Below are 24,643 nucleotides of genomic sequence, written 5' to 3' on the forward strand. Positions count from 1 at the left end.
AAACCGGAAGTCCCACCCCTCCCCAAGAGGAAAACGGAAAGCCGAAGGAGTCAATCTAAGGAAGGGGAGACGCGCGTCAGGCTGAGAGGCTGGCGGCGTCTGACCGGGAAGGCCACCTGGCGCTTCCAGCGGCTCCCCGAGCGGGTAACCCCCGGGCGATCCCGCCTCCTCCCTCTCCATTCCTGGAGTCATCACTGGGTGGTCATCTTTATCCATGTGCATATGCTTCTTTGGTAAAATTTTTTAAAGCAAATACTTAAATTTCTCTATCCCCAACCTCTTTGTCTTCTTATTACTAGTTAATTGGTCTTGTGACTAATAACTGGGCGGATTTCTGTCACCCCTCTGAATGTAATCTGTCTGGAAAATACTTCCTATCTGGCTCCCAAACCACAGCAAGACCCAGGTAGCCACATGGCTTGGGTTTGGGTAGAAAACGTGGACCCATCAATGAGAGCTGGGGAGACCCATCGTGACCCGGGGAGGCAGAAAACCACGGCTCTGGACTCAGGCATCCCAGGGTTGGAATCTCCTAGATTCAATGACCTCATTCGTCCTCCTCCTCTCCTCACCTGGTGGCAGCTGAATAATTGACCAAGACACTGCAGGTCTCAGAGATTCAGCAGGAATGAAGATCAGCAAATACATCTTCTTATTTGGTGACTTGGTAAAACTGATGTTCCCTTGCTCAGAAATGGTTCTATTTTACAACCAACTTTTGTTAATTGACTACTATGAACACCCTTGTTAAAATATAAATTGGCGTCAGAAACCTCGTGTACAGTTAGTCCTTGGGACCTCTGCCAAATACATCAGGTAGGTCCACGGAATCTGAAAACCTCACAAGATTCAACCAAATCTGGCGAGCGTGGACTGTGCTTAAATAGTAAAGAGTACCAAACACCTGCGAATATTTAACCAAGAGGACTTGATGTTGTCCAGCACCAGAGAAGAAGTGGCTCCTTATGGATGCCTCAGCGAGGCTGATGCCACAGGTGGGTCCCGTTTCTGTGACAAGAGGCAGGGTAAGCTGGCCCCATGATCCAGCCGTTTTAGACATGACGCAGCAAGCTTTAAAACTGACATTTCAAGCACCCACAAAGAGATGGAATGTGTGGCACTTTGTTTTTATTTGGAATCATAAGAGAAACATTTTTAATAAACCCTTAACTTCTTCTCCATTAATGCTATTTAAATAGTGAATTCATAAAGACTGAAGTGATTTGTTTACTTATACTTAGCTGTAGAAAAATTACATGCTTTTGTTTATTTGTTTACACCATCCAATCCAATCGAGCCAAACAAGCTGGTCGACTGAAATGACTGATGAATGCAACCTGAGCTGACAGCTTCAAATTTGGGATGTGTTACTGATGTCAGGTTGATCAGTTCTCTGTCTAAAATTGATGCTATTTAAAGCTTTGAACAATTTAGATGTAGTCACTGAGTAAAATTCCAACGGGGTGAGAGAAATTCCATCAGGGCTGATTCTGCTGTGGTGAATTTCCATGTGCGCAGGTGTCAGAGGGAGAGTGGCCTCTACCGATGGGGTAGTGAGACAGAACAGGATGCAGGAGGGGCGGTGGGCTGGCGTCACTCACAGCAAAGGTAAAGAGGCTTAGAATAAAAATAGACGCATCTTCTCACAAGGAATCCCAAATGGCATAAGAGTGTGAATATTGGTCATTTCTGTTTCAAAACTTTTCAAGAAAGGAAAAAGTGAAGGGGAGGCAAGAAGTTAATATGTATCACGCTTCAATAACTCATCTGAAAATGAACCCCCAGGGAAATCATGGTAGTCGGTGGGGTAGACCAATGTTTTTATTAACAATATAAAAGGAATGTGTGGTGAAAGCAACGGTGACATAAGTACTGACAGTCAGTGGATGAATGATTATGTGTCCTGAGCACCTCAGGACACAGCAAACTAGAGCAATTCCACCAATCAAATGGCAAGAGAAGTCTAATCGAAGAACCATCCTTGTGCTGGAAGGGCAGAATGAGTCCAGTCCGGGGACTACTTCGGCCAGACTTGGGGAAATCAAGTTGTTGAAGGTAGCTGTGACTTTAGAGAGGTGTGCAACAGAGACATTAAGCCATTTCCGGTGTCTCTACCTTTAAAATAGTTTATTACTGGTCCAAATGTCCAAAGACGTATTAAAGAGGGAAAATATTATTTACTGGACAGAAATTCTCTGGATATTTAGATTCTATTGCTGTCCAGGGATGTGAGAGAGGGGATATGTCAGCAGCTCAGATGTAAGCTGGAAGGTTCCCGTCATTGTTAATGCAGCTTAGCCATCTCTAGGAAAAAGGCAGCAAATAATTGGGATCCCTCTATGTAGTTCCACCTAACAAAAGAAGAAATAAAGAGAAACTGTTATTTCCATTCAAATAATGGAGGAAAAGTAGTCTACAATTTAAACAGGAAGATTTGATGACATAAATTCAATCTACAATACGCGGCATGTCGGAAGGTTACTGATGTGGACACCCTGTGGTTTGCACACTGAGAGATCAGCCCCCTCAAGAACCTGCTCACTGTTGATTTTCTCCTTCTGCGCGTGCTCTCCATCGTCCACAGTGCCCAGCGGGAGCATCATCACACTCTTTTGGATGACATCCTGGAATATATTGGCAATTGGTATGGTTGATCCATCCCGGATCATATCTGGTTCTGTTCCAAACACTGAAACACAGGAAAAGAAGGCATTGAATAAATTAATGAGAAGACTACCCCCAGTGATCTCCGCAAATGTCGTGTTCACTTTATCTTTCTTTCTTTTTTTTTTTTTTCCCACCATGAAATTTGGTGGCTGGGATAAGTAAGCGTCTTGATATCATGCAATTTATATTCTAAAATAGTCAATAGAGTCAAGAAGAAAACTGTGGTTGCCTTACTTACTATTATCTACTTTTAAAAAATATTTTTAAATAATATTTTAAACTAACGTTAGCCTTACAGAAAAGTTGCAAAAGTAGTACAGAGAGAGTTCTCATATATTCCTTACTCTGCTTCCCCTAATGTTAACATCTTACATAACTATTGTACAATTATCAAGAATAGGAAATTAACATTGGATAATATTATTAACTAGACTCAGACTTTATTTGAATTTCACTCTTTTCCTTCTGCTGTACCAGGATCCAATGCAGAATCCCACACTGCATTTTGTCATTGCTCCTTAGTCTCCTCTTGTCTGTGACTGTTTCTCAGTCTTCCCTTGTCTTTCATGACCTTGACCCTGCTGAAGAGTACTGATCAGTTGTTTTGTAAAATGTCCCTCAGTTTGGGTTTATCTGACGTTTTTTCACGATTGGAAGAGGTCACGTGTTTTTGGCCAGAGTACCACAAGAAGATGTACCTACCTACTTTTATGGTTGCTTCACGAATTAAGTATTAGAAACACTACTATTAAATATTAGGAACACATGTCTTGGGTGTTTTGTAACCAACATATGAATAAATCGCTGTACTCAACTTTCACCTGAATGTTGCAGTGTTTGTACTCAACTTTCAAGGTATCCCAGGAAACAGTTTTAATGGATATCCTGGGGTTTAGAAAGAGATGAGTTGAAACCTTCTAGGCTATAGGGAAAGTTGCCAGAGATGGAGTGGGAATGAAAAATAAATGAAGGCACAAAAGGGAACATGCCGTGTCTTCTGGATCCACAGAGCAAGGTGTGAATGTGAATAAAGATGATGTACGCTCGTGCATTGCTTAATGACAGGATACATTCTGAGAAATGCATCGTTAGGTGATTTAATTGTTAGATGGTTTAATTGTTGTGTACTCACACAAACCTAGGTGGTATAGCCTACCACACGCCTAGGTGATATGGTGCTAATCTTATGGGACCACTGTCATACATGCAGTCCGTTGTTGACGAAAAACTCATTATGTGGCAGACGACTGTCCTTTGCTGGCAGGACTGGTTTAGCACACAGACAGACAAAAAGGTGCCTTATGCATTCCTGCATTTTCCTGTACTTCGTGTCTTTACTGTTGAATTTGACATTTCAATCACACATCTCTCTTCAGCTGGCATTCCATTTAACTTCCTAACTCTTCTTCCTCATTTCTTCACCCCCAAAGTTTACTGGTAAAATACTGCTACAATTGAGGGCAGTGGGGATGATTGTGTAGAGAAGTAGGGCTCTCGGTGTTGGACTTGTCCTCTAATTTTTGATGTCTGTGTCCCTTGTACTCATAGACGCAGAGAGTTAGTGCTCCAAGGAGGTCTGGAGGCCATTAAACCCAGACCTCTGTGACCGGGAAGAGCAAGTCCCCACAGGGCAGCGCGGTGCCAGCTTGCTCGCTCCACCACAGTTTAGCTTCTTCATTTTTAACCCCAGAGGACTTCCTTTACTTTCGTGCAAGTTCAGCTGTGCTTTTAAAAGTTTTTATGTATCGGCCAATATTTCCATGAGTTTTGCAGAAGGAGGGTTGGGAGGTTTCCAAGTCCATCATTTTCCCCCAAATTCAGGTCTCCAGAACGTGAGTTTGAACCCCGGCTTTGCTACTTCTAGCTGAGTGCCCTCCAGCAAATTATTTAATCTCCTCGCGCCTTAATCTGCACCCCGGGGAAGGCTGTTGGGAGGATTCATGAGACAGTGTGTGTAAAGAGCCCTGAACCACACCGTTCACCATCAGTAATGCGGCCCATATAAAAGGAGAGTCCACAGTGAAGGTTTAAAAGTGTCTGCTTTATCTACAGCCCTACGGGGTACCACCCCTTGTTCCCAGTGTAGACCAGCAATCAAAATAGCATAAGTCTAACCTGTTTTGATGGCTCTTTTTGCTGCAAGATACTGATTATCTTTAACATTTGTGATCCGTGGGTGTAGTCCTGGTGCCATAGAAACAACCATCTGGTTGGAACGATTTCTTTTGGAAAATGTATATTCAAGATGCTGCTTTACCTAAAGGTAACATTTTCAGTTGTAAGAGAAAATTTTGAGTAGCTCTCATAGCCTTGTATCAAGAAACTGATTGGAATCCCAAGCTGACGCATTCAAGCGTTCTGATTTTCCCTCAGCTCTTCCACAGGGAGGACGCGGAGTGAGCCGGGTCTCCAGGACGGAGAGCTGCGCCCAGTGTGAGGAATGCTGGCTCTCACTCCCACCCCTCCCGAGACCCTCCAATCCCCCCTCCTGTCCCCACCCCTCCCCGACCACAGTGTCTCACTGTTAATGTCGGCTTATTATGAATTTGGGTAATTATGAAACCTTGAATGATATTGTGGGTCATACAAATATGATGAATGTTTGAGGTAATTATGAAACACAGTACAAGTAGAACTTCTCAATTTGAATATCCCTCTTTTTGGACTTATCAGTATCTTAAGGAATATTTTGGGAACATTACACACTTGGAAATTTCCAAAAAGTGGGAGCAACTTCACGCTAAGCTGTGAAGGAGGCTCATTGACAGCATCTTTCTCTCTCCCCTGGGCTCCATTCCGGTTGCCATTATGGAGATCCACCAGAGAAAAACTCCATACTCTGAAATATTCATCCCTTCGACAAACATTTAAGGCACACCTGTCACGTGGCAGGAACTGTTCTAGGTGCTGGGACATAGCTGTGAGCAAGACGAAGACCATCCTGCGCTCATGTAAAGTGTGTGCTGTGAGGAGGAGGAACAGTCCATCCAGAAAGGGAAGGAGGAAGGAAGATGGAAACAAAAAAACGGAGGGACGCAGAGGGGAAGGAGGATCTTTGAGAATGTAATTAGCGCTAAGACGACGATAAAAGCGGACAGTGGATGGAGAGAGGGCGCCGAGGTATTCCTTGAGCTCCCTTCCTCGGAGTCTACCTTCTGTGCAACTTGAGGTGCACTGATGATAGGTCGATACTTCAGACACACACCTCCTTCCAGACACAAACGTTTTCATTAAGGTGGCTGCTTTCAGGGGGTTGATTTCAGACATCATGGACAAACTAACGCTGGGGGTAAAGATTTTCCGGCTCAGTCCAGCCGTAGACAAGTAGCTTCTCCGTCTGTGTGTAAAACCCATCTTGCCTTTTTATGCACCATTTAGTTTTCAAAAATTTCCCATCACTCCAACTCCAAATGGTTATTTGTCTGATGACTGTAATTGCATATAATTGAGGAAAGAGATTTTTACTGAACAAAAATCCTATTGGTTTCTTGACATTTGCTCCAGTCCCTTCTGTATTGGAAAAAAGTGATACTTCAATGCTAACAACTGAGTTGCTCACTACTGTGTGGCATGTGGCTCTCAGGAACGGCGCTGCTGGACAGAAGAACAATGCACGTTTGTTACCTGTGTTTCCACCACGGACATATTCATGTGAGGGACTAGACGGATTGAAAATTTTCCTACAACTCGGCCAGCTATGACTGTTTTAGCTCCAGGCTCCTCAAAGGCGCCCTCAATCCCGTGAATAGAAAGAGATGGGTACCTCCATAGGTGCATTAGAATTTCCTCCTAAATTGAAATAAAAGTATTTTATTGTATGAAAGAATGTTTAATTAAAACTCAGTTGAATTGTATTGCTTGCATCACCAATTTCTGTACATCTGTGACACGGTTAATGGCAAGTTAATTATCGCCTCACTTAGATATGTCTGGACAAACAGTACAAGTGGACTTTCCCCTCAGGACACGAGATCTCTGCTGCCTTCGCCTGCCCAAGCCACTCCCATTGGCGAGGGCCCCTCGTCGCTGAAGTTTGCAGTTACTAGATGGCAAAGGGGCCCTTTCAGAAACTTGGGTTCAGTTATAAATTTCTATCCCAGTCATTGCAATGATAATTTGTGTGCTAAATGTATTTTATTTTTCAGAAGGCTTCAAAGAACTCTGCAGATGTTTGAGCCAGTTTTCAATCTTGCTATGGCCGCTGTAGAGCTAGTCTGAGGAAGAGCTACGCTTCATGATAATAAACTCTATCACTCTCTTCTGCATGCTTCTCCCTCTCTTGGCTGTTCCCCCAGGAACCAGCCATAGCTAGCAAACACCCTAGCAGGCAAGCGTTTTAAAAAGGAGGAGGAGGGGGAGGAGGAGGAGAAGGGAAAAGGAAAAAATCTAAATTTGCCAGTAACGCTTTCGGCTTTGGGTCTGCTTATTACACCAAGGCAGCAGTGACGTAGCAGTCTACAGATTAGCCCCTAAGTCTCTTGGTTTTGTCTAGAAAAGTGAACAATTAGGGTCATGGAGCTGGAATAACCTCAGACTATTCTCAATCTTTAAACAATTAGGGAGCCCAGCTCACCGGCTGCAGGCCGGCTTGGGATTGAGTCCAGAAAACTGATTTGGAAAAACGCATCTGTGAAATGAGCAATTGCTCCACGGTTAGGTGCCTGAGTCCGGTGCCAGTGGGACCCCAGATAAAGGTCTGCTTGGTCTAGACCACAGGGAAGTGGCCTTGAAAGTGAAAGTCCCCCCTGGAATTAACATCTGCTTTCAGTTCTAAGATGTGCAGATAAACAGGACACGGTAAATTAAGCCTTGGGAAAATATTTGTTACCATCATTCTTTGTTCAGATTATCCATCAGCTTGTGATCATACCTTGGTGTCAAACAGAAATTTCTTAACCTGGCTGCTATTCCGGTATTCTTCTAGGTCCAGGTCAATGGCTTCGTACATTTTTTTTTTTTTTCCTCTTCAGTAAGAGGAGCCACGTGGTCATAGATTCCAGGGATCAGAATATGACCCGATGAGTCTACAAGGCTACCTACAAGATACACCCAGGAAACAAAGCCACATGGAGTCACCAGTATGCTGATGTTCTGGCCCTGGAGCAGGATCATGGGGGACTCTCCTGGGCTTGCAGCAGACCTTGTGACCGGCCCTGGTGCCCACAGCAGAGCCACTGACAACAACTCACATCCCAGAGGTGATGGTCAGAAGAAAGAGCTGGTCACCAGGCAAACTCAGCCTGAGTTGGACCCGCGTGAATGTCCGCCTTGTCAATGGAGGGATGAAAACACACGGCTCTGCAGTAAATTCCATTGGGTATGACTTACCTGCATTATATCCCAGTTCTCAACTCCACCTTTATATCATAAACAAGCTTCTTTTTTTAAATTTTATCTTATCCTGAGTTAAAAAGTAACACGTTCATTATTAAGAAACTTTTTTTTTGAGGAAGATTAGCCCTGAGCTAACTACTGCCAATCCTCCTCTTTTTGCTGAGGAAGACTGGCTCTGAGCTAACATCCGTGCCTATCGTCCTCTACTTTATACGTGGGATGCCTACCACAGCATGGCTTTTGCCAAGCGGTGCCATGTCCGCACCTGGGATCCAAACCAGCAAACCCCAGGCTGCCGAGAAGCAGAACGTGCAAACTTAACCACTGCGCCACTGGGCCGGCCCCCAAAATTTTCAATATATATGTTTTTATATATATATATATATATATATATATATATACATACCTGAGAAACTGAAAACCATCATTCCTTCTCAATGTTTCTCCTCCTACATACACCATAATAATATAATAAATACTCATCTTTAATCAAAAGCATAATATCCCTGAGGTCTAGTCTATGAGATATACATCATGACCACAAAAGCCTCCACAGTGAATAAGAAGATACTCAAATCTGTTCTTTATGAAAGAGTTTTGGACCAAGAGGAATGGGGGAAAATCATCAGTGACTATCTATAAAAGAAACAGAAGTCAAGATTTAGCAAACACTGCTCAATATCTTGAGAAAGTACTTATCAAAGATACAATGCAACTAGCAAGTAGACGAACAGAAATGACAGGAAAATGTCTCCAGGGCAGCCAACTTAATCCCCATTCAAGTAAAGACACTTCATAAAGATACGCTTCATATTCTTGATGGGACAGTCTTTCTTGACAATATCAGAAAATTACTGCGAAGCACTGTACTTTCAAATCTTTCTGTTAAAGTCGATAATTACAAAGCACAGAGTTGAAGGCTCTGTGAGGATGGATGCCTTCCACCTAGTGATTGGACACCTGCTGTGTTCTAGGCCCCAGAGGAATGAATACACAGGACAGCGCTGTCTCTGACCACAAAAGGCTAAATATCAAGTGTGACCCGACATGAGCAGACCACCAGGTGGCTGGCTCTGTAGAGACACAATTAAAGCCAAGGTAAACACTCTACCAAAATCTACAGTAGTGGGGACGGCAGTAGTGCGATACCTAACGGGCTTCCCAGCACTCTGAGAATGATCATAGACAGCAAAGCCCTGAGGTCTGAGGGTGTCAAGGCAGCAAAATGTGAAGCAATGTCATCACTGTTCTGGTTTTCAACCACATCCTCCTTGGGCCCCCTCTCCTGGTCCTCCGAGGACTTTGCCCAGACTTGTGTAATCCCACTTTGGGGACAGTACTGCAGATTGTTGTGCATGCATCAGCCTCCCTGCAGGTCCTGAGTTATGGAATTCTCCTCATTTAGCCCAATCAAGCATGTTGTACATTGAGTAAATGACACAAACTCATTAGTAAAATTCAAGTCAAAATAATAAGCTGAGCACTGAGTGATTGGGACTTGCACTGATTGGCAGTCCACCCTCTAGCACCCTCACCAAAATCAAAACAAAACATCAAAGTACCGCCAATAATACAATCACTAAGTCTTCCCTTTAGGGTATGTCCCTCAGCTTCTGCTGGCATTCTTGTGTGGAAGAACAGAGCTGCAAAGATGAATAAGAGACAGACCCTGCTCACAAACCAGCCAGAAAGATGCAGGGTAAAGAAATAACTCTGGGTCCACGTGCAAAGAGCTCTAAAGAGGGGCAAACCGTCAGGAGCACAGAGAGCACACAGTGAACCAGCCAAGGAGGAAGCGTCAGGGAAGACGACTGCATCACAGTGGGGCCTCAGAGGTTGAGTAGGAGGCGACAGGCACAGTCTCAGTGGTGAGAAGAGAGATGCATGTCTGAAACATCCAGATTGACAACAACGAAGACCCGAAATACTCTAGCAGCCAGGATGCTCAGTGTCCACTTATGACACTGAGCTGTGACATTTTTCCTGTCAATTTAGCTGGTGTTACCAGACATTACCACAGTGTGTGTTTGTGTATTGGGGGATTCAGATGTCATTAGCAAATTAGGCTGTGATTTGAGCAGCGCGGGCTCTCCACATGTCACTGCACATCTCCCGAAGAACTGCCCGGCCCGCTCCACGGTGTAGGTTTCCACCTCAGACCCTGTTTTCTCAGGACACGGAGCAGCCGTCCCAGCTGCTGGCTCAGGCTGTGCCAGCAGACACACATCCTGACAGGAGAGAAGCGTAATGTCCTCCTTTTCCTTCCCTTTACATCCTACGGTGCCTTGATAATTGATGCATCCTTCCATGCTTCATAAATATTTCAGACCGTCACCGAGCCCTTCGAATCTAAAAACTTCTTACCTTTCCTCTCACTTTCCACCAAGGGGGTCATCTCCTACTATGTTGATGAGTTAGATCATTACAAGAAATACTTGAGCTCACTGCCACAAAGTCTACAAATATCCCACCATTCTTAACCATCAATGACTCCTCTACTGATTCCATTGAAAATTCATCTTGATCCTTGGTTTAGCCTAATTGTCTCCCTTCTTCCTCCTCTCTAGAGAAGTTTTATTATTGAGTCCAAATGTCATATTCTCTACCAGCAACCTCCCCTCCCCTCCCCCATCGAATTCCTTTCACTCATTCAATCTCTTCATTATTGAAACAACAGCCTCTCCTGAACCCATTTCTGTCTAGTTCTCGCCCCATGTCTTCCTTCCCCTTCACAATGAACCTGAAAGATCAGTGTTCATGGAATTACCATCTCCTCACTCCCCCACACTTCAGACTTACTGAATCACCAATGGTCTGTGTATTAATCAATCTTGATAATATCACAGCTATCTCCCCATAATTAAATCCAAAGAGTGTTTCTGCATCTTTCTATTACTTGGAACAAACGCAGAACTGGGCCACGATTGTCTTTTGGAATGATTCCCTGTCCTCGGTTTCTCGACATCTCAGGCTCCTGACTGCCTGTGAACCAGCTCACACTCCCTGGTGTCCTTCACAGGGTCCTTCTCACACAGCACTATTGCGAAAGCTCAGGACTCAATGTGAGCCCTATTCTCTCCATTGACCCTACGTTGTCTCAGTACTCTTGTGCATTTCTTCTATTCTTTGAATGCCTTCCACTGTTATCTCTATGATGACGATGTCTAAAAACCCCGTCCAGATCTTATTTCTGAGCTATAATGCTACAGGTGTATGTTATAGGCACCTTAAGCAAACATATTTCCAACGGAAGCTGTTAACTCCCCCTCGCCAACTAGACACCCCTTCACCTCTCGGTCTCCGATCTCGTCTGATGACTACAGTTGACATCCAGGGAGTGATGTTTAACGCAAACTCTCAGAACCACCTGACAGAACAAGCACTGCTGCTGCCAGCACACTGAGCAGTCACCCTTCATCTCCGCCCCAGGATCCACACACGTATTCCTACTCTATACTCCGTTTCAGTTCAAAACGTCAGGTCCTCCGAGATCCCTTTGTTCAAACTGCTGCTGAAGTAAGCCTTCCCTCCCCGCCTGTTGTCTGGTGACTTTCCCTTCAGGCCACTGTGGAACAAATTAGGACATTCTTTTCATTGCATATTGTGTAACCTTTGAAATTGTCTCAAATAATAGTAAAATGATTATAATCACAGTGGATATTTGACAACTGAGATATGAAAGTAGAGAGCAGAATCCTGATTTTATAAGAACAAATGCATGTTTACCTCTGCAGGTAAAGTTCATCCTCTATCGCACCAAACAGCATCCTCCCAGGGGATGAGACAGTGAAGCACGAGGCCTGTGCTCATTAAAGAACAAGGTTCCTGCCAGGAGGCCAGTAAGTTTGTTTTTCCATTGTTTCACCTCACAGTTAGACGCTTTGCGTGCCCTACGTGAGCAATTCATTTGATTTTTTTTGTTTCTTTTCCAGATTGGCGCCTGAACCAACATCTGTTGCCAATCTTTTTCTTCTTCTTCCCCTTCTTCTTCTCCCCAACCTCCCCTCCCCAGTTCATAGTTGTGTATCCTAGTTGTAGGACCTTCTGGTTGTGCCATGTGGGATGCCCTCTCAGCATGGCCTGATGAGCCGTGCCATGTCCCTGCCCAGGATCCCAACCCTGGGCTGCTGAAGCTGGGCACGGGAACTCCACCACGCGGCCGTGGGGCTGGCCCCCCAACTCATTGAATTTAACATGTGCTCTCTCTCTCTCTCTCTCTGGGTTGTCTTGTTTCAGTTTCGATGGGCTGGGGAGTAAGGTGAACATCCCTGAGGACTCCCCTTGCTGAGTGGACATGTGTGGTCCTGGTGAAAGCCCTCACCCAGTGGGGCTCCTAGAGATGTGACTCAGGGCCACTAATTCCCTTTTGGTGCCTGGCAAACTGGGACTCATCTTCCTCTGTCTGCTATTTGCTCTGTATTATGTCTGCTCCTTTGGAAGACAAAAATTTGTGTCCAAAGGGAAAGTTCCAGAAATGCTTCCAGGGATGATGATGGGACTTTGATTTCCAAGTGAGTATTTCTGGCATCTGATTCAATTCCGTTGTCATTAATGAAAAGCTGGCTCGTTCTGGATTGGTTCCATCCTTTCACAGCGATAGCACCATCTTCTACGGTCATTACCAAAAATGATCATTTCGTTTGAAAGCTCTTCCCTTAGAAGCCACTGCTGTGTTAGTACTTTATCAAGTTAAAACACTTAATTTTACATGTCTGGGTTTCTGTTTTGGTTTTTTGGTTTTTGAAAGCAGCTGAGCATGTTTGAACTGAAAATGAAAAGTATTTATTATGGAAGTACCCATGCTACCTCATTAGGATAGAAGAGGACATATCATTTATTTGTTATAAGATGCGAAAATTCAGAAGTTTTCCCTTGATCGGTAAAATTGCCCCTCTCAAGAAAGTTTTTTTCCTTGATGTTCAGTAACTTATTTTGGAGACCCACGGGGTCATGTCCAGTGAGATAGTTCTGTTGGAGTGAGGATAGTGCTGCTACAACCTGTCCTTCATGCCACCTGCGACATGCCCTACTCTGCACCAAAGACCAAGGACGGTCCTTCTGAAGACAGGGCTATGTTTGCATTATGAGTTGAGAGATGCTGCAAAGACCTCCTATGGTTTCCCTTCTACCCTACACTACACAAATAGACACTTAGGCTTTTAAGTCTTGACATTTCATCTCGAGTGTCTGTTAAAACGTGAGTATCTAGGATAGAAAGCGGCTGTCTTCCAGAATCTTACCAGGGTTTCCTGCTGGCCACTTTGGAGGACAGAGCAGAGTGACCCACTAGGGGAGGGGCGCATGACTGCCGGGCCTTGGGGAAGAGCTGACCGGAAGCTGACTCACCAAGGACCGTCCGTGCTTGTCTTGGTTGGCAGTGACAGCAGCTGAACGCAACTTAAAGGATTTTAATTTGCATGCAGCTTTGCACAACAACTTTCCATCTTACTTCATCCTCCTTGCTTCCTGTGACATTTGGGGATAGGGTAGTTTCAGGGATTCACTGAACTTGTTTACAATGTTCAAATAGTCTTGTATGATGTGTGCGCTTGTTAATTGAGGTATAATTGACATATACTTTATATTAGTTTCATTTGTACAATATAATGATTTGCATGTATCGTGAAATAATCACCACGATAAGTCTAACTAACGTCTGTCCCCAGACGTAGTCAATATTCATTTTCTGGATGAGGACATGTTGTGTTTTAAGGTGCAGAAGAATCGGTAATGATGTCATACTTTTCCATATACAACTTGATGAATTTGAACATAAGTGTCCACCCATGAGACCATCACCACCATCGAGGCCATAAACATATCCATCATCTACCAAAATTTTCTCCCACCCCCTTTACTATTATCATTATTTTGCTTTAAGAACACTTAACAGAATATATACTCTGTTAGAAATTTTAAGGACAAAACACAATACCGTGAGATTGCTACATTATACGCTAGGTTTAATTTTTAGAGGAACCTCCAGACTATTTTCCATCATTACAGTATTAGTTTACATTCCCATCAACAGTTGCAAGGCTTCCTTTTCCTCCACAACCTCACCAACATTTGCCACCTCTACTTTTTTTGATAATAGCCGCCCTAACCGGTGTCAAGTGATATCTCCTTGTGGTTTTGATTTGCATTTCCCTAAAGATTAGTGATGCTGAGCACCTTTTCATGTGGCTGTTGGCCATTTGTGTGTCTTCTTTGGAAAAATGGCTATTCTACTCCTTTGCCCATTTGTTAACTGAGTGCCTTGGTGTTTTTGCTATTGACCCGAGAGATGAAAAAAGAAAAAAAATGTCCAGGCATTATGGATGCTTCCCAGTTGATGCAGATGATTTTGTCTTTATGGTGATGACAAAATATCGTGTTGTGTGCTTTTTCTTCAGCAGTTATCATAAGACTAGCAGTAGAATGGCAAAGCAGATAATCAGGATCTCCCGGGTTTCCAGTTTTACAACACAAATAAGACGAGTGGTAAGGAATTTTTGATTATTTCAAGGAAATTATTGAGATCACAGTCCGTGGAATGTAGGACTGACAGGTCCACGAGGAAATTAAAGTGAGGACATGGTGATCTGGCATCACTTCCGATCGGAAGGAACAGGTATCTTCTGTATGAATGTTTGAAGACATATTGGAAATCAGGAATTTGTGGTGGATGAATACATTTTCTGAAGGGTTTATTTCTTTATTTAGGAGGAAGATTACCCTGAGCTAACATCTGTGCCAGTCTTCCTCTCCTTTGTCCGTGGGATGCCTCCACAGCGTGGCCGATGAGTGGAGTAGGTCTGCACCTGGGATCTGAACCCGCAAACCTCAGGCCCCTGAAGCAGAACACACACAACTTTAACCACTCAGCCATGGGGCTGGACTCTACCTTATTTAGTTGTGAACATGATCGTTTGGGTTATGTAAATGTCAGGACCTGGGAGTGAGTCGCTAAGAGTGGGGTAGTTGATAATGTCACAATTGATTTAGACCCTAAAGAGGCTAAGAGCAACAACTGGCCAATGGGTTAACCAAAGGAATAGTCAGAAAACACAGAAAGGATGGGAATGGGGATCTATAGTAAGCTGGGGGATCACGTGTCCTCAGAGAGAGTGCCAGGACTTGCACAGAGGAGAATGGCAAGAGCAATAAAAGAGAATAAAATCACACTGAAACAAGGAGGGGGTGTTACGAGATGGGGGAGGAAAACTGATCTGGAACAGTCCTGAGTTTTGACCTTGAGCTTTCTGTCCTTGACCCAAATCTGCTTGACGATGTCCTGGGACACAGGTCAGAAGAGCTCCAGAGGGAGAGAGGAAGGGTGGAAGTACAGGGAAACTGAGATAATTGTCCTAAGAAGCCATGCTTCATTTCTCATTTGGGTCCAGTTTCATGATTACTTTTACAGGATGAGAGGAAAAGAAGTGATGATGGTCAAGTCTTCGCAGAGGAAGCTGCGTGATCGTGGGAATCAACCCAAACCAAAGCCCGGATTAAGAATTCCCATCTCTTTGAGGATGCGCAGTTACATATTCAGAAGGCCAGTTACTAGAATGCCATCCCACCCAGCAGTGAGGGGTCACTGGGAGAGCACGTGGCACCAGCCCCAACAGGTCTGCTGGCAGGAGAGAAGTGGCAAGCCCTTTGGAACTTGCCGTAGCCTTGCAAAATTGCACCTTGCAGCAGAGGTGAATTCCTGCGGGGTGCGCTCGCATGGGGTGCCCCGTCCGGTCCCATACACACCCCTGCCCTTCCTCAGATTTGGCAGAGATGATTCTGGGAACTGGTCTGGGCATCCCACAGCTCCACAGCCAACAATTGCTGGTGACTGTGGAAGATCTGAGCAAACAGGAGGGGACAGGGAAGAGGGCGGGAGAGAGCAATTGTGGACAGGCTCAGCAGCGAGGCAGAGAAAGTGAGCGCCCAAGAAGGATGTGCTGACAGCACCAGGAAAGAGAGGAGACGCTGGTGCCCCTGCGATGGAGCCCGGCACTTCACTGACGTCTCCTTGAAGGGTCCCACGTTTTCTTGCTTGAGCTCTTGCAACTTCAAGACATACCAATCCTTTTCTTTTATTAAACTCCTCTGTGGGACATAGGAAGCATAGACAGGGATTTCTTGTGGAGGAGAGACTGGATTTCAGCTGAGTAGAGCAAGGAGGGCTTTCCGTTTCACGGTGCTCTCGCATTTTCCTTTCCGAAGTATATTATTTATCTGCGCTTGAAAGTCACAGAGAGTTACCGATTCGCGGGATGATTCCGTTGTCGCCCTCACAGCGACACAGTAAAACCTACCTAGTCGGAATGCATCATTCCTTCTGTGTAATACTCCGGTAGATTCCAAAGATCATTTCAAAAGCGCTGGTATATCTCTGTTCTCAAATAAGAGGTCTGCTTCCAGGTCTCCATTTTTCTGCTCTTTATTGCATGTTAATTCAGAGTTGCAAGGAGGAAATACCACATTCGCCTCAATCTTTAGATCTCTATGTGCTGGAAATTGGATTCACAGAAATGGACAAGGCCTTTGAGGGATCGTGCTGTCAACAGAGACCTTTTCCGGCATCAGCAACGTGACAATAAACCGCTGCTTGTTAGGACTTGATTGTCTACTGGAGGGATGGAGCTTGCAGTATTATGGAAATCCTCTTTAGAATTGCTTACCTTCACGTGACAGATTTATCAGTTTCTGAGAGTGATGTGGTAAAAAATGACCTAGGGTGGCGCAGGGCTTAAACTGGCCCACTCCACTTTGGAGGCCCGGCATTGGCACATGCGGGTCACGGTTGTGGACATTCACACCGCTTATCGGGCCATGCTGTGGCAGACATCCCAAATGTTAAATAGAGGAAGATGGGCACAGATCTTAGCCCAAGGCTAGTCTTCCTCAAGGGAAAAAAAAAAAAAAAACGAGGAAGGTTGGCAATGGATGTTAGCTCAGGGTGAATCTTAGCCCTTGGGCATCTTCAGCTGTGGTCATTTGCAAAATATGTAGACCATGCATGTACTGGGCAAGCCCAGGCAGGACAGCGCAACCGGCCTCCAGCCTGGATGCTTGGGGCTGCTTGTTGTGGAGCCTCTGCTAGAACCGTCTGGGTGGATTCAGTGCAGAGAATGATGACAACGGACTGCCTTGCTTCACCCTCAGAGTTTCCCCTGAGTTTTCTCCATCTTGACATGCAAAGCAGACACTGTCTGGAGCCCTCGTGTTCCTCTGGGACTCGGGCTTCCCTCTGCTCCTCAGCCTGGAGAGGAGGAAGCCCACGTGTGGACTTCAGGAGATTCCTGACCGCGTTTTGTGGGCTAGCACGTCCTGGGCTTGAAGTCCCCAGGGAATGAGCAGAATCCAATCCAGGTAGGACTGCCATGACCCGGACCCTTCAGGAAGGCAGGTTATGGTCCCCTAACCAGGCAGAGCACCATGACCAGCCGCGGGGTTTGTGGAGGGCGAAGGGAAGATGAAATGGGTCCTGGAAGAAGGTGCTTATAAATACCAGCTACCGAGAGGGAACCAGCTGCAAAAGCGTGCATTTGAGGAGTATGAGTATTATTTCTTGATTCTGTTTGGAATAAGTTAGAGTGCATGATATATTTGTGTGTGAGTGAACATATATATATAGCTGTCTCTCTAAAATTTATATCAAAGTAACATAAAGACTGATGAGATACAGGTGCTGCACATGTGGGCCTCTTTTTGTTGGCGATCAGTTCATTTTTGGCCATTGGAAGCCCAAAGAGGCAACGAGTTATTGTCCTCTGCCGTCTGGTAGGCTCATGACAAACAAAGCGCTGCAACCAAAGGGTCGGCTCTCAGGAGCCTCACGGCCCTGTGAGGGAAACCCCTTGGACACGGTGTCTTCCTCCTGGGCCTGGACTAGCCTTGGGACTTGGCACTTCTCTTTCTCTGTGGCGGGAAGGTACAGCCGGCTCCGGCTTCCATTTAGAAAGTCACCTTCCTGGATGGCTGTGCCATACCAAGAAGGGCCTGGGCTGCTGGGAACCAGCATTCCTCCTCAGCTGCTGGCCGTACTGAGGAGGCCTCCCTGGCAGGGTTCACGCTGCTGTGTGTCTGGGTGACACTTGCAGCCATCAGAAAGGAGGGGAGAACTCAGAAGGGCCAAGCACTTCCTGTGGTCCTAGTCTTACAGGGGCTTTCCCGGGGTGGGTTGGGGGGGTGGGTGTCCAAAATGCCAGGTGGTAACCCTCCAGCTCCTGGTCACCGGGTGGGTTCTTGGAGTGAGCTCGGAGCAGTGTCTGCTCACCACCAGACTGGAACCATTTAAGTGTTTTAATTTTGTCAGGCTGTGTTTACCCGTCATCCGTTTGCTTGCGTTCCCTGCTGGACCCCTCAACCACCCTCCTCTCACGACTCATCTCTGAAAGGTTCCAACGGGAAAGATTCACACCCACACCATAAACGGAGCATAAGGCTGGGCAAGAGAACACAGCCCTCCGAGGGGCTGCATGGACCGAGGGGCTCAGGTCCTCCTGCCCCGTTAGGATGAGTCAGAAACAACATGCCTGAGTGTGTGAACAGGTCATTGCCTGAGACCACACACCTCAGAACCACAGGGGCCCAGATGTCACCCTGGGCAGCGAGGGAGAGTATAGGTCATTCTTTGGCCAGGATTAGGGTATCTAATGTTTGCAAAGCAGACTCCACCCGTGATCCGTCAGACCCTGCCAGGGAGGAGTGGCCACGAGGTACGGGACAGAGAGGCCGAGGCATTCGAGGGAATTTCTGCCCTTCCAAGAATTGTAGAAGGAAGTGCATGGAGGCAGGGAATCCTGGTGGACAAGGAGCAGTGATGCCTCGAGAAGGAAGCCCAGATGCAGCCTTCAAAGTGGCATCACAGATCTGTCCCCCTGGATACCAAACTTGCAGGGAAAGGAATTCAGAGCCGTGGACCGGGATCCCAGAGGATTCCATCCAGGTGAAGGGTGAACATGGAGCCCCCAGAGGGGCCGGGGGAGGGAGGGTCCTGCCTGCCCTTAGTCCATCTGCACATGACCTTCTCCGGCCTTGACCCTCCACATGCACGTTTTGAGCTTTTACATCGTTCTCTGCACTTAGAGCTGCTGCTGTCCAGAGCCTCATTAGAAAACGACAAGTTCCTAACATCTGGTGAAGAGGAACCTCCACAAGAGAAGCCGAAAACGTGGCCTCTCCTCCAAAGGGGTGGAAAAGCAGCCACTGTCCTGGGGCAGGTCGTGGTGCTGGCCCGTGCCATTTGAAAGACACCCGCATTCCAGTGGTTGTTGCTCTGCCTGTGAAAGTACCTCCACCCTCTAAATGCCAGGAGTTCTGGGTGCTGTCTCTGCTCCTGGCCCACGTGAACCACACTGAAATGAACCCGTCCTCTGAGTAAGGGGGGGCGCGGAGGTGTCCTTCAGTATCCAGGGAGGGGCCTGGCCCTTCTCCCTTCTCTCACATACAATAAGCCGAGACCCTGCAAGATTTCTTCATTCCAGGAGGAACGCGAGAGTCTGTGTCTCCTTGACACGAGCACAGGAGGGGAAAGAACCAGACCGTGACTCGCAGGCTGGAACAGAAACAGGATTTTAACATCAAATTCAAAACTAGCACTAACTATTAACACGAAAGAAATACGGCCCCTTCCCAAGTGGTAAACAGGCGCTGGGGTGGAGATGCCAGGCCTGTGGGGTGGGGTCGTCCCCTCCCTCTTGGGCTCCAGGGGTCCCAGGAAAAGGCTTAGAATGTTCTTCTCCCCATCAGCATGGGAGGAGCCGGCCTGGGGCCCCGCGTGTTTCCCAGCTGTGTCCCCGCCGCTGAAGAGCAGGCTGCACTCGAGCTGTTGGAAGGACCGGGATCTGCCACTGTTGCTGGGTTCTGCGTCGGGGGTCTGGTGACTGAAGAGAAGACACTGATGACTGGGGGGGTCACACCAGTATCCCAGCCCAACACCTCAGCCCCACTGCATTCTGCTCCAAACCTTGTCCTGAGTGTTCAGTCAACACTACCCCATTGTCCCTGACATGGGAGCTGGCATTTCGCTTCACCCATTTCACAGAAGAGGAAGCTGAGTCCCACAAAGGTCAAGGGAATTGTCCCTCACAGGCCTGGGCAGCAGTGGAGCTGGGATCCCCGTGCCGGCTGTCCATCTCCCTAGGCCCGCGCTTAGCCCGAAGCTTTCCGGAGCCCCTGGCTTCAGTCCCTGCCTGTCTGGACACTCACCGAGCCCTGAGCTGAGAGATGCGCGGTTCTTCCTGGGCAGGAAAAACCGGCGCATCTTGCCGGCCCTCTCCTGTGGGGGCTCCAGGTGGCAGGACAGGCTGTAGCTAAAGGACAGAGTGGACTTTTCAGCTACCGGGAGCCACACCTCAGGTGACCCTCCCAGAGACGGCCAGCAGTTGGAGTCCCAGGGCCCCACGGGTGACCATGCGACAAGCCCCGGGACTGACCCGGAAGCCACGGGCACGGGCTCCCTGGAGCTGGCCATCAGAGAGAGTCCGCCTTGCCCTCACCAACTCCTGCCCCGCCTCACCTCTCATCCTCGCTGAGGGGCTCCATGGCCTCGAACCAGGCCCCAAATCGCTCCTCAGCCTCAATGTGGTAAAGATGGACTGCCTCCTGGAGCAGGAAGATCTGCTCAGTGACTTTGAATTCCTGGGAGAAAGGGCATGATGCAGACGGGGCCTGGGTGGGGGACCGTGCTGGGGACTCAGACAGGTTCTGAGAAGAGGGTCAAGGAGCAGGTCTGGGGTCTTGGCCCACATGGGAACCCTCCTTCCCTCCAATTCCGTGCAGGACTTGCTCGTTCTCACACTTGGCTTGAAATAGCTCCTCCTGCAGGAAGGTGTCCTTGGTGCCAGCCCCTTCCCCCACGCACCAGTGGGACGGCTTTCCCAGCTCTGGGTGCCGAACTCTCCCAAGAAAAGCAAGGCCCAAGGCATCGGGCCAGAGAAGGTCTTCCCCGGAGGAGTCTCTGATTGCCACAGCCCCACCCTCCGCACGGGGAGGCCACAGCTGCTCACCTCACTCCTTTTCTCATAATTGATCTCATTTCCCTGGAAGGCAGAGAGCCAAAGTCCATGAGCAACAGCCCCCTTAGCCCATAGCTAGCCCCCGTCTCCACCCTTTCTCAGGTTGCACTACCAGCAGGGTCGACCAGGGAGCAGGCGCTACCAGAAACAGGAATGGGTCCCGGGCAAGACTCTGAGCTCCAGAGCAAGGAGGCCACGGGGCTATGGCTCAGGGACATTCTAAGACAGCCCTCTCTGACAGACAGACAGACTGAGGCCTCAGGCAGGAAGGGATGCTCAGCCACTCGTGTGCTTCCTGCCTTGGAGGGGCCTGGCTTCACTCCCTGCAGGGGCGGGGCCTGAGGGAGAGGCTGAGTCCAGCTCAGACACACCCTCCAGCAGCTCCGCAGTCAGGCAGCCTGGACTGGCGGCTCACCTGGATCCTATATTCACTCATCACTAAGATGGGCATGACACCCAGCTCCCGGGGTGGCTGTGAGGCCCTCACGAGAGGACTCTGCCAAGGGTTGTGAGCTCAGGCCTCAGTGCAAGTCTCTCCTCCCAAATCTCCGAATCCTGATCCCCAGCCCCACCTCCAGGCTCACTCACCTCCAGGTAATCCTCCATGTTGGTGTCCAGCAGCAGCAGGTAATTGAGGAATGTGCCAAGGAAGGGGATGAGCCCCTGTGCCAGCGGGGTGGAGACGGTGATGAGATCCCGCTCTCAGGAGCCGTCAAAGACCTCTCCTCCACTCCTCACCCCAGCCTCCTGCCCAGCCCAAGCTACCCACCTAGGCGGCCTCCCCCCAGTTTCCTCCTCTTCTCTCCTCCAGGAACCCCAAACTCCTGCAGGCACCTCCCAGCAGCCGGCTCTGGCAAAACCCAGGGTACGTGGTCCCCGCCCCTCCCTGTCCCAAATCCGTTGTGCGCCCATCCGTTCCAGGCCTCCTCCTGGTCACTTCCAATGCAGGCATTTCAGGTCTGTGGCACCAGGAGCAGGGCTGGAGGAGAAAGGCTCCCTCTCTGCTGGTAGAGACCTCCGGCTAGGAAGGGGAGTCCCCTCTCCTGCGACTCCTGGGCCCCTCCTCCACAGGCACCCTTACCTTCTGGGCACCTATGGGGCCCGTCTCCAGGCTGGTCAACATAGAGGTCGCCTCCTGCCAGGGTGTTGACAGGGCCAGTGAGCCGATGCTCCCCTCCAAGTGTCCTCCCAGACCCCTCCCAGATCGGGGACCCTGGACATGTGGCCCCAGTCACCTGGTGCCCCTGCGGCTCCCACCTCCAGGGTGCTCTGCTTCCAGAGCCATCCCAGCTCCAACACTCACTCCTGTGTGACCTTGGGCCCGCCCAGGCCTCCCTGAACCTGTTACCTCGTCTGGAAGGTTTGACGAACTCTGTCTGCCTCCCACAGTCTCCTGAGGCCCAAGCGTCATCTGACCGTCATCACTGCTCTCCGCTCAAGCCTGCCTTTGGAGCCAGGTCCAAGCTCCCCACATTCCTCCCCACCCTTGAGCCTCGTCACCCACTGTGAGGCCTGCACCACGGCTCATCTCCCTCTGGCTCCCAGATGAGGAGACCAAGGCCCACACAGGGGCAGGGACTTGCTCAGGGGGCCCCAGAGGAGAGGCTGCTCCCCCTCCCAGCCACAGGCCCTGTCTCCTCTGCCCTTCACACCACCCTCTGCCCAGCCGCTGACCACAGTGCTGTCCTCGGGACTCTCAGGCTGTGTTCGGGCCCCCAGCTGGGCCGAGCCATGGATGGAGGGAGATGAGGTGTCTCAGGAGGCCTGGTCAAGTGGCTTCTGCCAGCCCCAACCCCCAGGAGTCTCTGATCCCAGGCCGAGGCCAAGGCCTTGCTAAAGCCCTCAGCTCCCTAGGATCCCCTCAGGGAGTTCCCCTGCACAGAATTCTTTCTTCATCCGCTCAGGATGGGGACCCCGAATGCCACGTCTGACTAGCAGGGGAGGGGGCGACCAGGGCACTGCGGGGTGGCATTTCCTTTCTGTTTTACGAGGAAACTTCTGACGTCTGGGCAGGAAGGATTCCTGAAGAAGCCATCAGTTCCCTGGGCACTTGCCCTTGCCCTCCGGGGCACATGTCATCGCCAACAAGGACCTGGGTGAGCATCCCACTGGGACTGTCTGCAGCGCCCACTTTAGGGGCCAGAGTGGGGAGTCACCGAGGGGACACAGATCTGTCCCAGGTCCAGTGTCCGTCCCAAGGCTGGGAAGCCCCTGAGTGCCCCCGGCCCGTGGGATCCGGCAGTGCCCATCCCTCAGGCAGGCAGGGTGCCCTTCTTGCGAGGCACAGTGAAGACAGAAGGAGCAGTGGGGCCCTGGCTTCCTGAGCACAGACTGGGCTGACTTCGGAAGAAAGGAAGCCCGCCCACTCGCTCCAGCCAGTGGCCAGGAGGAAGATGCAGGGCAGCTGATGGAGCAGCATGGAAGCCAGACACCGGCACCTTCTGCCAGGTCCTCAGCCTCCTGGAACAGTCCAGCCCGCACCATTCTATCCCATGCCCCTGGCCTCCTGTCCCAAGCTGCCCCCACCTGCCCATGGAGCTAGCACATCCCTCTTCCTGTCCATCTTTTCCTGACCAACTTCACGTGACAGGAGAACCAAAGCTCATCCTGCCGGGTCCCCTCCCCTCTCGCTCCCCCTCCTTCCAGATGTGCAGCCTCCGTCTTACCTTCACCAGCTGCCTCCTGCTCACCCACTGGTCTTTGATGAACCTCTTCAACTTTCGAGAGCTCTTCCTGAGGGGAGAGGAAAGGAGGAAAGGAAACCCGGGGCGGTTGAAGGGGAAATGCCTTTTGTTGAGAACCCGGAAGGTTCCAAGGGCCTGGGGCCTGGACGAGGGTTTTCCCTGGGTTCTTCGGAGCTCTGAGGTCACCGTGGGACTCGGGTGGAGGCTCTCCTGCGGTCACCTGGGGCCTCCATTCCCACTCCGACTGAGCACACTGTTTCTAACAGTGTTGGTTGCCGATGAGGGCTCCGTTGCTGCGAAGTACACCCTTGGAAATCTCCAGTGTGGCTCAATCCAGGATGTGACAAGGGGGGAACCTGACTCCTGAAGCAGAACCACTGCCTAGGGTCTCAGAGAGTCTCAGAGACCCGAGAAAGGAGGCCAGTCCCCATCCCTAGGGTCCGCTGCCTCCCAGATGGTCCTAGCTGAATGAGGGGTCCATGGCAGTCGTACGGGGGATGTCTGGTCCGCCCTGGTGGTGCTTGGATGGAGCACGGCCTACCCACCTGGCAACTCGTCCCCATGTCTTTTGCAGACGGCTGATGGAGGGGCTCTGCAGAGCAGACACGATGGCACGCAGGGACGCATAATTGCCAAGGACTCGGCACTCCTGAGGAAGGGAAGGGAATGAGCTGCGACGGCGGGCTGGAGCCCTGCTTCCTCTGGCTTGTGTCCCCTCATGGGCTTCTGCTGTCCTGGATGAGGCAGATGCCCAGGGAAGCGAGGGAGGGCACACCTGGGAGCTGATGAGTAATGCTCGCGGGCAGGAAGATTTTAGCTCAACCCAGGGCGGGAAGGGAGCTTCCCACCACTGGGACCAGCACTCAAGGTCAGCAGGCCCTTGGCAGCAAGGGGCCTAGGACTTTGCCGAGGCCCAGACCACCGACTTCAAGGCTGAAAGCTGCGAGAGGAGAAGGGGCA

At 49.1% G+C, this 24,643-nt stretch overlaps 1 protein-coding gene across 1 annotated transcript; it reads right to left on the minus strand.

Moving 5' to 3' along the window:
* Positions 1–19,539: 19,539 nt before the first annotated feature.
* Positions 19,540–22,322, minus strand: LOC139039848 (ral guanine nucleotide dissociation stimulator-like). The gene is made up of 6 exons (XM_070480943.1): positions 22,081–22,322; positions 21,588–21,662; positions 20,991–21,023; positions 20,501–20,622; positions 20,191–20,294; positions 19,540–19,865 (listed from the first exon to the last, which is right to left on the minus strand). Exons 1-6 carry the CDS (start codon positions 22,120–22,122, stop codon positions 19,708–19,710), a joined length of 534 nt encoding a protein of 177 aa, XP_070337044.1. The 5' UTR covers positions 22,123–22,322; the 3' UTR covers positions 19,540–19,707.
* Positions 22,323–24,643: the final 2,321 nt, after the last annotated feature.

This window comes from Equus asinus, chromosome 12 (assembly GCF_041296235.1).
Source record: "Equus asinus isolate D_3611 breed Donkey chromosome 12, EquAss-T2T_v2, whole genome shotgun sequence".
Lineage (NCBI taxonomy): Eukaryota > Metazoa > Chordata > Mammalia > Perissodactyla > Equidae > Equus > Equus asinus.